The 14,757-nt window shown below is 55.5% G+C and overlaps 1 protein-coding gene across 1 annotated transcript; it reads right to left on the bottom strand.

Moving 5' to 3' along the window:
- Positions 1 to 2,902: 2,902 nt before the first annotated feature.
- Positions 2,903 to 6,026, bottom strand: PPDPF (pancreatic progenitor cell differentiation and proliferation factor). The gene is made up of 5 exons (XM_082326161.1): positions 5,916 to 6,026; positions 4,665 to 4,754; positions 3,746 to 3,823; positions 3,477 to 3,573; positions 2,903 to 3,260 (listed from the first exon to the last, which is right to left on the bottom strand). The coding sequence occupies exons 2-5, from the start codon at positions 4,717 to 4,719 to the stop codon at positions 3,149 to 3,151; spliced, it is 342 nt and encodes a 113-aa protein (XP_082182287.1). The 5' UTR covers positions 4,720 to 4,754; positions 5,916 to 6,026; the 3' UTR covers positions 2,903 to 3,148.
- Between the last annotated feature and the right edge of the window lie 8,731 nt (positions 6,027 to 14,757).

Below are 14,757 nucleotides of genomic sequence, written 5' to 3'. Positions count from 1 at the left end.
TTTTAAAGTTCCACATTGGCCTTTGGAGGGTGAAGGGGAAGCAAAGCTGCTGGAGGAAAAAAAAAAAAACAAATTCCCCAAGCAGCAAGAAGCAGGCAATGAAAGGAAATATTTCTCACGCCAGGGCTGCGGTGAGATCTCCTCCAAGGGCAGCGGGGTGGCACGAGGGCCAGTGCAAGGGCCGAGAGGGAGTGGAAAGCACCGGCTATTTTTTTTGCCCAAATACGTGAGTTAATCAACAGTCAAAATGCGGCGCCTCGTCCAGCGGCACGAGGCAGCGGCGGGGCAGCAGACGAGGGGACGTCCGTCCCCCGGGGGGGGCTGGTGCCACCGGAGGTGGGTGCTTGCCCCTCCGATAGCAAGCCCAATGGAAAGGGGGATGCTTAGGGAGGGGTATGGTATATAAAGAGCCCCTTTGGTTGTCTCACATCTGTTGCCCAACGAACCCCTTGCTGCCCCATCGCAGCGGGCAGCCCAATGACCCAAGACACAGGCAATCAGCTGGCAACAGCAGCGGAGATGAAACGAGCACAAAAATAAATGTGCTTGGCTGTCAGATGCTTTTCCTAAACATGGCTGAGTGCCTCAATGGGGCAAGAAAGGCCCCGCAAACACCAGGCACCCAAAGCGACCGAGGTGCTGCCGAGGTCTTTGCTCCTGGCCATGCCACGAAGCTGCCCGGGAGCACAGTCTGGGGGGGCCGGGCTCTCCCTGGTTTTTTCCCTTTTTTTGGCCTCCAGCAGAGCAGCAGCCTGAGTTTGTGAGACACTACAGACATTCAGAAAAATCCCCTTTAATTCATCAGGGCTTTTTCAGGCAGTTTTGCTCTGCTGGACAAGGAGCCGCTGGCCTCAGGGCAGCCACTCACTGATGCTGCGGTCCCTGCTGTAAATCCAACCTGCCTTGCAGCACCGTGGGAACGAGCTTAACCCCCATGCAGCGTCCAAAAGTGGGATGGAGGAGCATCGATGTGCTGGTGGCATCGCAGCAGGCGGCCGGAGCAGCTCACCCAGAGCTGGGTGAGGCCAGAGAAAGTGCCCAGCTGAAAACCAGGGACGCCAGGATTTGTGCCTTTGCTCTGCCACAGCCTCACCTGGGGACAGTTGCTGGGTTTGACCCTCCACGATCATGAGACCAACAAGCAAATACGGCAATATTGACTTTACCTTTATGTGTCCACACTTTAACCTGCAGCTTCTAAGGCTGCAGGCTTGAAAAATAGATTTGTCTCTCCAAAATCTGGGGCTTCTGCTAGGAACCAGCAGCAGATGAGACCCCACTGCTCCCCCAAGGCATCCCGGGGCGAGCAGCAGCCAAAGGGGTTTGCTGCAGCATGCGAAGACCCCCAAGCAAAGCTTGCTGGTATGAAGCAGTGCCACAGCCACCCTTCCCAGCCCTCCAGCCAGACAGCACACCTCATCTTGTCTTACTTACAAAGGATATTTTTTTTTTTTTTCTTGATTTTCCTGTGTTTTGTGAAGTTTACAGGCTGCCGCGTGCCTCCTGTGAGCCACAGCCACACGCGCGTAGGTGCAGCCCCCGCAGCAGTGCCCAGCACCAGCAGTTTGCTGCCCGGCTGGAAGCCAAGTCAGATCCGTTGTGGGGTGCTGATGTGCTGCTGTGGACATGGAAGTCACCCGCAGGGTGCTGGCAGCCTTGGGGGTCCAAACCGTGCGCCCAAGGCTTCTGGCCCGGGGCAACCCTCTGCAGCCATTCCCTTTGGATGCACGCACTTACACAGGGGGAGCGGAGGTCCCAGTCCTGTCCCGGCCCCTCCCAGGGACAGGGGGGACACAGACCCTCTGCCCTGATGACAAGGACCACTGCCTGGAGATGCAGAGGTCAGGGCAAAGCTCACCCAACATTTTTCCCTGCCAGCAACAAGGAGCGAAGCTGGAAGCGACGCTGGATGCCTCTGCAGCGCAGACAAAAAGCGAGAGCAGCCACCTCCCGCCCGGCTGCTCCCTGGGCCAGGCAGCGGGGAGCTGCCTGCACACAGCTTTGCCCTTCGCCCCTGCCTGCGCGGGACGCCAGCGGTACAAAGTCACCACTCAGGGGTCCCGCGGCCCCCGGCTGCCATCGGGGCTGCAGCACCTGGTGCACGCAGGCACCGTCCCATATCCCATGCTGGGGCTGAAAGCAGACCGGAGCGGGAAGATTCAGCATCTTTAAATCCGCCCCTGCCAGGGTTTTGTTTGCCTCCAGCAGGAGCAGAGACCTGGCCCCCCTTGCATGCAGGCACCTGCAGGCTCTTGTTTTCTCAGTGCTTTCTCGAGCAGCACTACCCAGCTATCAGGCAGATCACAGATGGGCCAAACAGCCAAGTTGACTAATTCAAGGCAAAAATCAGCCAAAACACCACTTAGGGCTGCCCAGGACATGGGCTCCAGGGCTCCCCAGCCCAGTGCACCCCCAAGCTGCCATCCACACCATGAGCTCCAGCCTGACATCAGACCCATGAAACGCAAGCCCTGAGCAAGCCTTCTCTCTGCCCTCGGTACAGAGGGCTCGCTCTGCACCCAAGTCCTTCCCCCAGCCCTGAGCAGACCCGGCTCAGGCCCTGGCACTTGCTCCTACCCCAGGAGGCACCGGAGCAGAGCAGGGCAGGGCAGCAACATGCTCGGGGAGCAGAACAAGCTCAGCGCCAGCAGGGACAGGCTGTGCAGCCAAGTAAGGAAGAAAGGGTGGGGGAAGCATTTGCAGCATCGCTGCAGCCAAGCCTGATCTTGGTCACAGGCAAAACACACGCGTACGGGTGAGTCACTGGCATGACCGTGCCATCCGCCGTCACCAGGCCCTGCTGGAAGTGCTGCGGTCGCGCTCTGCACCATGTCCCGGTCTGGCCCCACCAACATCCGCGCTGCTCTGCCCTCCCACCCCGGATGTAGAACAACCCGCAGGGTTTTAAAAGGCTGCTCGACTTTATTAGTTGCCGTTGTACGAGTACAAGGTAAATAAAACGTGTTACCGAGTCTGCGCAGAAAGGGCGTAGTTGCGTTAAGAAAGAGTAAAAAAGCTGGTGTGGGAATTGTCAGGGGTTTGCTGCGTTTTTTTATTACAAAGCAGCACCTTTGCCTTGCAGCAGCCTGCCTACTCTACGGGGGGAAGGGGCTGTGCCCGCCAGCGTGGAGAGCAGCCGCTGACCCACTCACGCCGAGGGCCCGAAGCTGGGCTCGCTGGCGTGACGCCTCCGTCCTGCTCCTGGGGCCGGCACCAAGCCACACGCCATCGGTCCTGTCGTCACCTGCAGCGCTCCCAAGCTGCAAGACAGAGCAGAGAAAGGGTCAGGCCGACAGCAAGGCCTTGCGCTGTCGCTCTGCATTTATTTCTGCCGCAAAGGAGTCGGTGCCCCGGGCATGAAGACGTCGCCCATCGGGTCAGGATGCTCCTCGGGGGACGCAGCAGGGATGTCCCCCGCTGCCCTGGGTGCTGCACTGGCACTCCCCCGCATCACCTCGTCCAAGGAAAGCACTCACTTCTCCGGGGACTCTGACACGGTCGTCATGGCCGGGTGAGCCGTCTTCCCGAAGAAGAAGCTGGCCCACCAGTGGTCGGGGTCGGACTTGGGCAGACCTGGGGGACAGCGTGTGCCAGGGAAAGTCCGGGTCAGTACAACCCGGGCAGCCCTGCTACCACCCTGGACGCATCCCACAGGAGAGGCTGGGTCACCTCCAGTAGGATTTGCAGTGGAGGGGCCGGGAGCAGAGTCCCCCCACGGCCCCAAGCCGGGACGGGTGGCACCTACCCGGGGGGTGGGGGATGACCTCCCCAGAGTACTCCGAGCTGCCGCAGGAGCTGTTGCTGGATGTGGAGCTCAGGCGCCCTGTGGAGAAATCACGGCCATCAGAGCCAGCACTGACCCTCGGTTGTGCCCTGGAAAGCAGGGCACAGCCTTGATGTGGCCGTCCCGGGGGTGACACGGCTCAGTCTCATCACTACCTCGCTCCACAACTTGCCCAGCTTTAGTGCCAAGTCAATAAAAACCACTAAGAAGGAAACACTGGTGAGATGACAAGTTAGCCAAGAGCAGGTAGCAGAAAAGCACCTGAGCACCTCTGTAGGAAAACACTTGCAACCCCAAGACCATTATTTAAGGGCTTTGCATCTGTATGCAACACTTGGGAGGCCTCTGCAGATGACTTGAGGCCAAGAAGATGCAGATTCCTGCACATTATCCATGCAGTTTTAGTCCAACTGCTACAAGCCTGTTACTAGTTTCAGCTCAAGGGGAATACTTTAATTCCCTCTGGTTTAGGCAATCCAGAAAGTCTCTCCCCTGGAGATGTACCAGTAGCTGCCATTGCCCAGACTGGGTTTGCAGCTCGTTTCCACAGCAATGACACAAGATGCATTTGAAGCCGTCCCCTCCCCTCCCCTACAACCTTAATAACAAGCAAAGGAGATTGCAAGCCCCATCTCCAGCTGCCACAGCTGGGCACGGGCTGCGGTGGCCCAAAGGAGGGTCCGAGCAGCAGGAGGGACGGCTGCTGGCTGCCCCCCTTTCTCAGCAAGGAGCCGGCCAGCTCTTGTGGGGCTTCACCTGAAAGCACACACCGGAGCCCAGCTTCATCTCTGCTGGAGCCGCAGCCCCCGAGCCTGGCAGAGCACCCAGCCCGCTCACCCGCCGCCCCGAGCCCGCCCCAGCCCCGAACGCGCGCCCTTACTTCTGTAGTAGTTGTGCGTCGCCATGAGCGAGCCGCTCGATGGGATGGATGCCATCGTTCTCGATCTTGGTTCTTGTGCAGATCTAAAACCTGCGAGCAGAGGGACGGCCGTCGCTGCAGAGGGGCCGCGGCACGGCCCCCGCAGCCCCCACCCGCCCGGAGCCTGACCTGCGCCCACACACGAGAAAGCTGCAAGAGGTTAAATGGTACCAGTGTGATTTCTCAAGAGATTTGACATGCACACCTGCACAGCGGCACGGAGGCTAGTGCCCATAGTGCATGCACGGGTTAAATCCGCAGCTGTAGAGCTCTGGCTCAGAGCTACATGCAAAGCCAAAATAATTCCCTTGAAAACGACTGCTTGCACAGAGCACAGGCCTGGCAAGTCTGCACCCGAACCCCAGACGGGTGTTTTGCTTCCGTGCAGAAATCCAGTTCCCCTCACTGTATCAACAGTTGGGAGTTATGAAATCTCAGGCAGAGATTGCATAAGTAGCGAAGGAGTGTTTTGCTCGGGGCACATACCGAGGGTTTTCGTGCAAGGGGTTCCAGCCCCAGCCCGTCCCCGGCAGCGCCTCCGCCGCCCCCGAGCCGGGGGCAAACCTGCCTGCCCTGCACCCTCACTCACAGCGCGGCCCCCCCTCCTGCGACGTCTGCTTCCAGCAGGGCCAAGAAGATTCCTCTCCCTGGCCCACAACATGCCCAGTTCCGAGCTGGAGAAATGTTTTTCTCCTCCTGGTACAAAGCGCCTCCCTGCTCAGATGCTGACTCTTCCCATGCCCCGTGGTCTGATCCCTTCTCGTTCGAGCAAGCAAAGGTGCCAACTGCCAGCAGAAGCCACAGCCCCTTGGGCCTGCAGGAGGGCACCGAGCCCCACCGTCACGCGGAGGAACAGCAAATGCACCGACCCGCGCTGTGAGCCGGGCACAGGGGAGGCACCCAGCGCCCTGGGACCCCCACCGCCCCCCGGGCATCCAGGTCCTCCCCAGCTCTTGATGAGGCTTTCCCTGGTCTAACGATGCACCCACGTGTTGGGTGTCCTGCTACAAAATGTCCTCTGCGCGCTGAAGTCCCCGTTAATGCAGTGGAGAAACTGAGGCACGGAGACGTCTCCCATAAGTTTCACCCCAAAGGGACTCGTTGCAGCCTTGTGGTTCACCCTTTCCAAAGCAACACCGCCCCTCCCTCAAATTCCTACGGGCCGCCCCGTTCACCCCCCCACCCGGGGCTGCAGGCCCGGTCGCAGCGCACCTGGGCTGGGCGGCGGCGGGGTCCGGCGGGCGGGCACTAGGGCCCCGGGGGCCGCTCGGCGGCGGCGGCTGCGGCTGCGTCCGCTCCGCTCAGCACCGCACGGCCTGAGCCGCGGCGCTGCCGGCCCCGCCCCCCGCCCCGCCCTTATATCCCCTCGGGCCACGCCCCGAGGGGGTGCTCCGCCAATCGGGGTGGGGGGCGAGGCAGGACACGCCCCTTCCCCGCTGAGGGGCGGGGCCTGCGCGGGCAGGGCGTGCGCAGCGTCGAGCACCGGCGGGGCGGCCGCGCTCGCCCCGGGGTTCAGCGGCGGGGGGGGGGCCTTTAAAATTAGTGTATAAATGAACAAATTAATGAATATGGACTTGAGGGGTGTCGGCGCTGCCTGGGCTGTATCGATCTGGGGGAAACGGCTTTATTTTAGAGGAAAAAGTCCCACCCGCGCCGATGTACAACGCCTCCGGATTTGGGTACCGGTATAACGCTGTACAGGTGCCGTTACGCGCGGAATGGCAGGGCCGAGTGCCGGCGAGCCAGGGCAGTGCCCCGTCCACTTAAGGAAAACGACAGAAAATTGCTTTCTCTGCGGTTGAAAACACAAAGGGAATCGGCTTTTAAGTGTCCGAAGAGCGCTCTGGAGGGACGCGAGAGCCCCGCGTTATCCCCGCAGAAGCGGTTTGATATTTGCTGTAGCTAAAGCGTTACTCGTTTATTCTCTCTCCCAAATTCAGTAACGCTTCAGAGCAGAGCGCGGCGGCCCGGGCACGCTGAGGGCTTGCAATAAAATCTTGCAGTTTGGGTGCAGCTGTCGGAAACGGCGTTTTTGGGGGTGATGCTCTAAGCCATTTTAGGGTTTGGAGACAGGAGGGAGCCCATTTCCCAACCTGGGCTGCTTCTTGCACAAGGTCTTCATGCAATGGGGTTCATTCTTCCCCCCGCCTGAGGGCTTTGTTATTAAGCCAGTTATTCGTTAAGCACTGGGGCAAGCAGCCAGCTTCAGGGGAGCCAGCGCTGGGTCGCTCCAGGGGGACGTTGATCTCCCCACACAGATCATGGGGCTGCAAAAGGGCCGAGCTGCCCCTGGGGCTGTGTTTCTCAGCAGGGCAAGACCCCCCGGCACGGGGACGCTCCGGGTGACCCGTGTCCCCAGATCCCCCCGCCTGGCCCGCGGCACCGAGGCAATACTGCTGCCATCGCCACTGGGACACGCTCCCAGGAAATCATCCAGGACAGCTTCAGGGAAAACCTTGGCACCACAAGGCTGTAAATAAATTGTTTATTTTCAAAGTCTGCCCCAGAGGTTTAAGGACCAACACAAGAGCATGCGTGATCCAGCTCGGGATCAAGTTGCTCCAGCTGTGCCTCAGTTTCCCCAGTGATGATGCTGACTCAGCGCTTTCCAGGGAAGGAGTTGGCTAAAGGCTGTGATGGACTTTGAATATATGAATCCCAACAGGCAGTTTAAACATCCACGTGGCTGTTTTCATGCCCAGCATTAGGCTTCGCTGTTGTGCCTCATGATCAGGTTGGATCAGTGGTTTGATTTCGGGGTCCCTGGGACCCCCAGGCCAGCATTCGCTCCCAGGCACGCCAGCTGCGAAGCACGGAGAGCTCTAGGGCACAGGCTCAGAAAATTTTTCTGGCCCAGAAGGGAAAGACAGAAAGACTAAAAATTGTGTCCTTCAGATCTGAAAAGTCACTTTTGTTTTAGTGAAGCTGGTATAATTTCTCAGGTTCCTCCTCAAATCCTTCCTGAGAGATGTATCCCTGCACCCTAACTCCCTCTAGTAATCTACAGAGCAATAAGAGTATATTGATATAGAGAGTATATTTTATAACGGAGTATATTCTTCCCAGCAGGTACAGGATGGCTTTGTACCCCACCGAGCCTGAGCAGGCTAATTGCTTTAATTAATGATAGAGCAGAGATGAACGAACGCTTCCTAGGCCCTTTGTGCAGCGACACCACTCGCACCCACGTTTGGGGCTGCTTTTTGGAGGATCAGCTCATTAAGCAGATAGCAGCGAGGGCGCGAAGCTGCACCCACAGCAATGGGGGATGAATCGGGGCTTCGCTGGTTCGGGGGGACCAGCCTCCCGCCTGGGGGAACTGCAGCCTCCAGCAGACCGTGACTTGCTCTGCTCTTCATCCCACAGCCAGATCCACTTCGCCTTAGTGATGCAGCGGGAGCAGCGCCGGTGGGACAGAGCAGCCGGGGGGACTGATGGAGCATCCAGTCTGGTTTCCCAGGACGAAGCCTGTCCTGGGTGTGTTGAAGAGAGGAAGATAAATTTCATTTGTATTGATCAAGAATCAGTTGTTTTAAAAGCAAGCAGACGACAAGATTTGGATAGATTTTCTCTTCGATTTTCCTCTAATTAGAGCCTCTGAGTTGACTGCGACTCTCCTTACAGTTTACTTTTGAGCAAGGTTTCTGTGTTTTCCTTTTTTGTTTTTTAAATCTGTGTCCCTGGGCTCCATGTTAGAGCTGGCAACAGGCTTTTGTTATCTGCTGGTTGTGTGTGCCGTTGGGAAATTGCCTTTCATGTCACATTTTGTACTTGACAGAAACATCTGGAAGGCAGCAAAGGCTGCGGAGCTGGAGGAGCCTCTGCCTCTGGACACCGCCAGCCCTGGCGGGACGTCCCAGATGGGTGCTGGCTAATGCTGGGGATGATGGGGCACCCCAGTGCCCAGCCAGTGAGGCTTAATGCTGCTGCCAGATTCCCTCTGGGGATGTGACATCCCAGTGGCTTCAGGAGTTTGGTCAATGGTGAGAAAGTCACCCAGCAGCCCCTTCCCCACCATCCTGCACCAGAGCACACGACAATTTTCCTCCTGGGTAAGAAGGCAGCGCTCAATCCCGGCACAGCAGAAATGCAGACTTGAGTTCTCTTATAGTGCTACAGGGCCTGATCCTGCACTGCTGGGAGTTTTGCTTAATTCCCCCTCTGTTGAGGAGCTCTGGCTGCAGAGGAGGGAGCAGGCACGACCCGTGCTCAGGCTCTGCCCTCCTACTCCTCCCGCGCTGCATTTTCCCGGCTGCGTTGCTCAGTGCCAGGTTTGGAATTCGGGCCGCGTCCGCCCGGCGCAGGCAGCTGCTGCCACCTATGGATAAAAAACAGCCAAAATGTTCCCCCCAGACACTGTATTGGGGCCATCCTCAGCTCTCTGCCCAGGGCAGACCCCACACTGGGGTCAGAGCAAGAGTGGCTGCGAAACCAAACCCATGTCGATGACCGACACAGACGCCTGGGCACCTTCCTCTGCCTGCACAGGTTTAAATTGCAAAAGGGGATGTCCTGGACATGCCAGGGTTGATTTTCCTTAAGCACAACATGAGCAGCATATTTTACCTGTTGGCTGGAAATTGTGCTCTGCCTTTCTGGGATATCTGCAGCAAAGTGACCCAAGTGCCACCTTGGTAGGAGAATAAACCAAAGTCACATCGGGGCATGCCCCGCTGTCCCCGGGGTGATGGGAGCAGCTCTGCTCTCCTCACCTGCAGTTTGGGCCAAGGGGTGCAGGCATCCAGGGCTGATTTCCCAAAAATTCCCCCCAGAATTCTGAGTCTGATCTAAAAAAATGCAAATTGTGGAGAGAATTAGGTAGAAAGTCACAAACTGCCTCATTTGCCTATGCAAAAGGGGTGTCTCCAATTTGGAAAAAGCAGTGAAGAGAGACTACCGCTGCTTGCTGTAGTCCAGCAGCTTTAGGTGAACTTGGTCCCATGAGTTCCTGACTTTTGGCCCATCTATTCCTCTGGGCAAACTGGAAAATCGTCTTGCAGAACCCAGCAGCGGTGCTGAGCAGGATCCATCTCTCTATAGAAAACTCTGAGACCAGCATCTCCTTCGTGGAATCGAGGGAGATTGCACTGCCATTCAGTGAATTCAAAACAAATGCAAACGAAGTCCTCACCAGTATAAATCCTTGGGCTTTGGTGGGGGTTGGTTCACCAACAAATTTTCTCATTAAGTTCCCTGATACTTATTTCTCCCTCTGGATGCATCCAAATCTTATGCCGTTAAGCCAGGTATCTCCATTAACAGCCCTTCGACTAAAGCAATCAGAAGCTATGAGCAGCCAGGGCTCTTTTCGCTCAGTGGCTGTGGTTTAATAAGAAAAGCCGTCCCCAGAATTAATGCAGACTTTTCCTAACTCAGAGATGTGCACGGCTGCCAAAACAAACACATCAATCTGTTGTAGCTTGATACGGCACCAGGCTCCCTTGCTGTAAAGCCAATGCAGTCCAGGAGCTCCCTAGCATCCTGCAAACAGCATTAAACCACAGGGCGGAGGCGTCTCATCTCACTTGGGCTTGACCTAGATCAGGGCCCGTCCCCTCCTCAGCACCTGCGGAGATTTACAGGATCATCTTCTTGCAGCCCTCGCAGATGTTACATCCAGACGTCAGAAATGTCAGGGTGTCCCTAAAGAGATGCATTTGAAGTGGTGTTTTTCTCCTCCCCTAGAGTTAAAAAGGATTTCAGAGCATGGAAATGTCTGTTCTGGCTGCTTCCCGGATGGACAGCGGCTCGGTCTGAGCAGTTTTATCCTCCACAGCCTCCTTGCTGCCAGCAGCATCTCGGAGAGCAGGAAGAAATAGAGTAGAAATATTAAAATGACAGTGGGGAAGGTGAAGGGCAGTGCAGGAGTGAAAATCTTCAGAGGAAATCCGAGTTTAGGGGAGGATCTGCTGTGTTTGACCTGGGGATGTGCACCCAAGGGCGTCTTATAACCCCTGGGGTTCTGCTGAGGTCAGAGAGGTGGGACGAGGGAGCAGCATCGGAGGGTGCTGGAGGAGCTGCATCCCGCAGGGATGAGTTTCTGATAATTTTATCTCTGAGACCACCACCTCTCTGGCTGAATTTGGGCCAAGAGCCTGCAAGCTGCATACGGGGTATGTGCGTGTTGTGGTTTCTTAAGGAAAGGGATTAAAAATCAGCCCAGCCTGCCAGGCTGATCTCTGTACCGGCACCCACCGAGGCCGGCTGGAGGGCGAAAGGTGGTGGGTGAGTCCCTGGGTTGTGTGGGGCTCCCAGCTCATCGGGGATTTATGCCACACGCAGAGATTTTGCTTCCCTGCATCATTGCAACAGGATTCACAGCTTAAGGTGCCACTGACGGGGTCAGGTAATGCCACCGGGGGTGGCCCAGCTCCTCCGGGGCTGCCCCGATGGCCCCGGCGCCTCGCACCCTGGGGACACCTCTGCATTGCTTTCCAGTCTAAATGCTGAGCCTTAGCAACGTCTGCTGCTCATATGTGGTATTTTAATAAAGGATGGAGAGTTATTAAGGCCAGTGAGTTACCACCGGAGGAGGGATTTCACCCCATGAATGCGTGATGTCCAGCCGTTATTAAAAAGTGATTAAAATGAGAAGCTGTTCTGCTGCGCTCCCAGGGGAGCGTGGGCACCGGGAGCTGACGTGGGAGCTGCCTTGGCACCCACGGCTCCGGAGGCTTTCCACGGCAGAGCTGAGTTTTAGGTGTGAATACCTACAAAGCCTGGCGATGGGGCAGGGCTGATGCAGGGTGGAGGGATTTCCCCGTCTCGACTCCATAACTCAGCCGTTTGATGGGAAAGGGGTTTCTGGAGGAGAATCCCCATGGCACACCTGGAGCCACGTGCTGCCGCCCACACCCAGGGTGGACGGGGACCGTTTTAAAGGCCTTTAAGCATTGTCCCTTCAGCACTGCTACCTCGGATCACCTCGGGCACCCAATGGTTATGGCTACACCGAAACCCCGGGGGGCAGGTCCCAGCGGTGCGAGCGTGATGGTGGGTCCTTGGGTGCAGCCGGGTGCAGCCCGCCTTGCAGAAGGCATGCTGCTGTCCCATCAGGGGTGACACCAGACACCGTCCCCAGCTGGCCGGGTGGCTGGAGGGCTTGGGCATCTTGTTATCACTTCCAAAGTTTATTTTTAAACCTCTGGCTCCAATTTAAAGGTATCAGCAGCATGCGCTGAGTGCAGGACCTCAAAATACTCCCCTCCTCCTTCTTCCCATGCCTTTCTGTCCCATCATTTCTGTCTTCATCTCCCTTCTCCAGGCCTACAGCATGAGCATGAGCTGAGAAACCTGCTCACATGAAATGTTTCATGAAATCTTCTCCTGTTTGGTGCCTTGGGCTGCGAGTGCTGCCAGGCAAACACACAGAGAGGCACGACATGTCAATGTGGGGGCCTGGAAAGGGTGACCTCAAAGCCAACCCCATGTAAACGTGCTCTAGAAACCTCTGGAAGATGAAGCGGGGAATCCCATCCCATCTTAACCCCAGTTAAGATGGGGTTTAACTGAAATGGGAATGCCTGTTGTATGTGCACCAGCTTTGACACTTGGAATTGCCATGGGATGTTGTATAGACAAGGCGAGGATGGCCAATGTCTTGGTGTTTTGAGCTTGATCACTTCCAGCAGATGGTAAATGCTGAAACATCTGGGTGCAAAGCCTCTGCAAAGTCTCCAAAACTGGTGTGGAAGGAGCTGAAACCCTGACCATGGGAAGAAGGAAACCTAACAGCGTTCACCCCTTCCATAAAGCTGCCCCTTGGAGGACAACCACTGCCCTACACGCTCTGATCTGCTTTACCAATGGCTGTTGCATGAAGCCAGCATGAGGCCCTGCATTTCTTCCTTTCAGGGAAAATACCTCTATTGCTTTGCATGAGAAGAAGAAAGAAAATAGCGATTTATAGCCATTCCTGTGTCCAGCCCGGACTTTTCCCCGGCGAGAGCAGGGCGTCTGGAGCGACATCAGGGCAGGCATCCCTCGTGGCTGCTGTCTGCTCTGCCTAAACCCCCGCCTTCAAAGGAGACCTGATGCATTTTATAGAGACAAAACCACAGGCGCTCAGTTAGCTGAACGCGTTACTCACGGGAAGAAACACCCCCAGCGCGAAGGCAAATTCAGGCAGGCAGCCTGGGGTGTTCGCATCCCAGATACATACAAATTACCGGCACTGCGGATTATTCACTCTCCCAGTCACACCGTGCGGGGCCTCCTTGGGGAAAAAAAAAAATCTCAATTATTATGTTTGGGCAAATGGGAATTTTAGCACAGCTTAAAGCATCAGATCCTCACCCAGGGGCTGTGGGGCTGGATGGGGTTGAGGTGATGAGGAAAGGGGCAATAGGCACCTGCCATGCGTGTGTGCAGCCTGCCCTTCCCTTTGGGGGGGGTCTCCATTTTCTTGAGTGATCCCAAATAATTTGGTGATGTTTTTTTGCAGGGGGGATGAATCAAGCCTAAATAGGATGTACAGGAATTGTTTCAGCTGGGACCTGAATCTGAAGCCAGATGGATGGAGACGAGGCGCTAAACTTCAGCCGCCCACGGATTTTGCCTGCTCAGGTCTCTTTTATTTTACATAGCTGAACATTTAAGGACAGATTGCCACTATTTTCCAGGAGGGAAAATGGTTCCACTGGGGCGTGACAATTGAGTTTGATGGTCCACAGGGACTGCAGGTGTTTGATGAAATCCTTTTCTCCGGGCACCGGCCGGACCTGGGCGCACCGCTCTGGCTTTAAGCTTCTTGGAGGCCGGGCGTAAGGTGGCTTAACCGAGCCGGGATTAGCCAGGTCTGACAGCCCTCTCTCTTACTCGTGTCCCGTACTATTTATAGTCCCACGGGCTGTCAGCCTCTGTTTCATTGTAGAAGTAAAGCACAGCGCACTGCCCGTTTTTGTTTTTTTCCCTGCCTGGGAAAAGGGGTAAAAATTCAAATTCTCTTTCCTGGAGAAGGAACGGAGAGGAGAGCTCCATCACACACCCGCCTGGCCCGAGCGGCAGAGGGACCTGGGATTTACTCCATCTCCGCAAAGGCTGAAGTCTTCATTAGCAAACGCAGCCTCTGCCCTGCTGAGGGCAGTTCCCAGGCTGCCTGCAGCCCTTGTATAAAAAGGGGAGATTATTTCTTGGCAAAGCACTAAAATATGGGTAGGAAGAATGAGGGATTTATATACCCATCCCTCCTACGCGTTATCGCACTTGTTGTCTGTCCCCGGCACATCCAGACCTGGGGTAACACTACAAAACAAGGCTGGGTCAATCTCTTTAAATGCTGTCTTAGAGCCTTCCTCTTGGAAGTTTCTTTTTATTTTTCCTGGCACTCAGTGCATTTTGTGTTGCACAAGGAATGCTGCATAAAAGTGAAAGATATCTTTCCTATCATATTTCTAAGAAAATACCAGTGAACTATAACATTCATAAAAAAATATTCTCCCTTTAAGCATTAATGAGAGGTTAGTGACATTTTAGTCTACATGATGTTTAAGTTTTTAACCCTTAGACCGTGAAGGTAAGAGTACCTTCCTAAGAGTACCTAAGAGGACCTGATTTAGCTGTTAAATTCACTGGAAGGATGGTGTGGGCCATAGAATTGGCCTGGACTATTACATAGCTTAATTCAAAATTAGCTTTCTTTTGGCCTATATTTGGCTTTGGGACACAGAAGATTTTGCATTAGCCCTGCAATTGCACAGCTGACACAGGTATAAATATTCTGACCACTACATGTTATTTTTTTTATGCAAAGAAAGTTTCATGGTATTACTGAAGGAGATTACTTATGGTTTCCTTGCCCTCCTAGGACTTGAACCCCATCTCCCATTAAATGAGATGATGTTAATCAACCACAGATTCTTAAGCAGCCAACATATGTGTTGGAGGTGCAGAAATCTGTTTTGCTCTATTTGTCCCTTGCTTTGCTGTTTGCTCTGGGGCTAATGCATCTCCACCGAGGCAGAAATGTGGGTCAGTGCCTGCGGGGCTCTGCCCAGGGATGCGTTTCTCCGTGTGCCGTGCAGGGACCCTTCTCCTCCCAGCACGTGTGGGAAAC

This window comes from Platalea leucorodia (genome assembly GCF_965183815.1).
Source record: "Platalea leucorodia genome assembly, chromosome: 13".
NCBI lineage: Eukaryota > Metazoa > Chordata > Aves > Pelecaniformes > Threskiornithidae > Platalea > Platalea leucorodia.
This window is presented reverse-complemented; position numbering and strand designations above follow the sequence as displayed.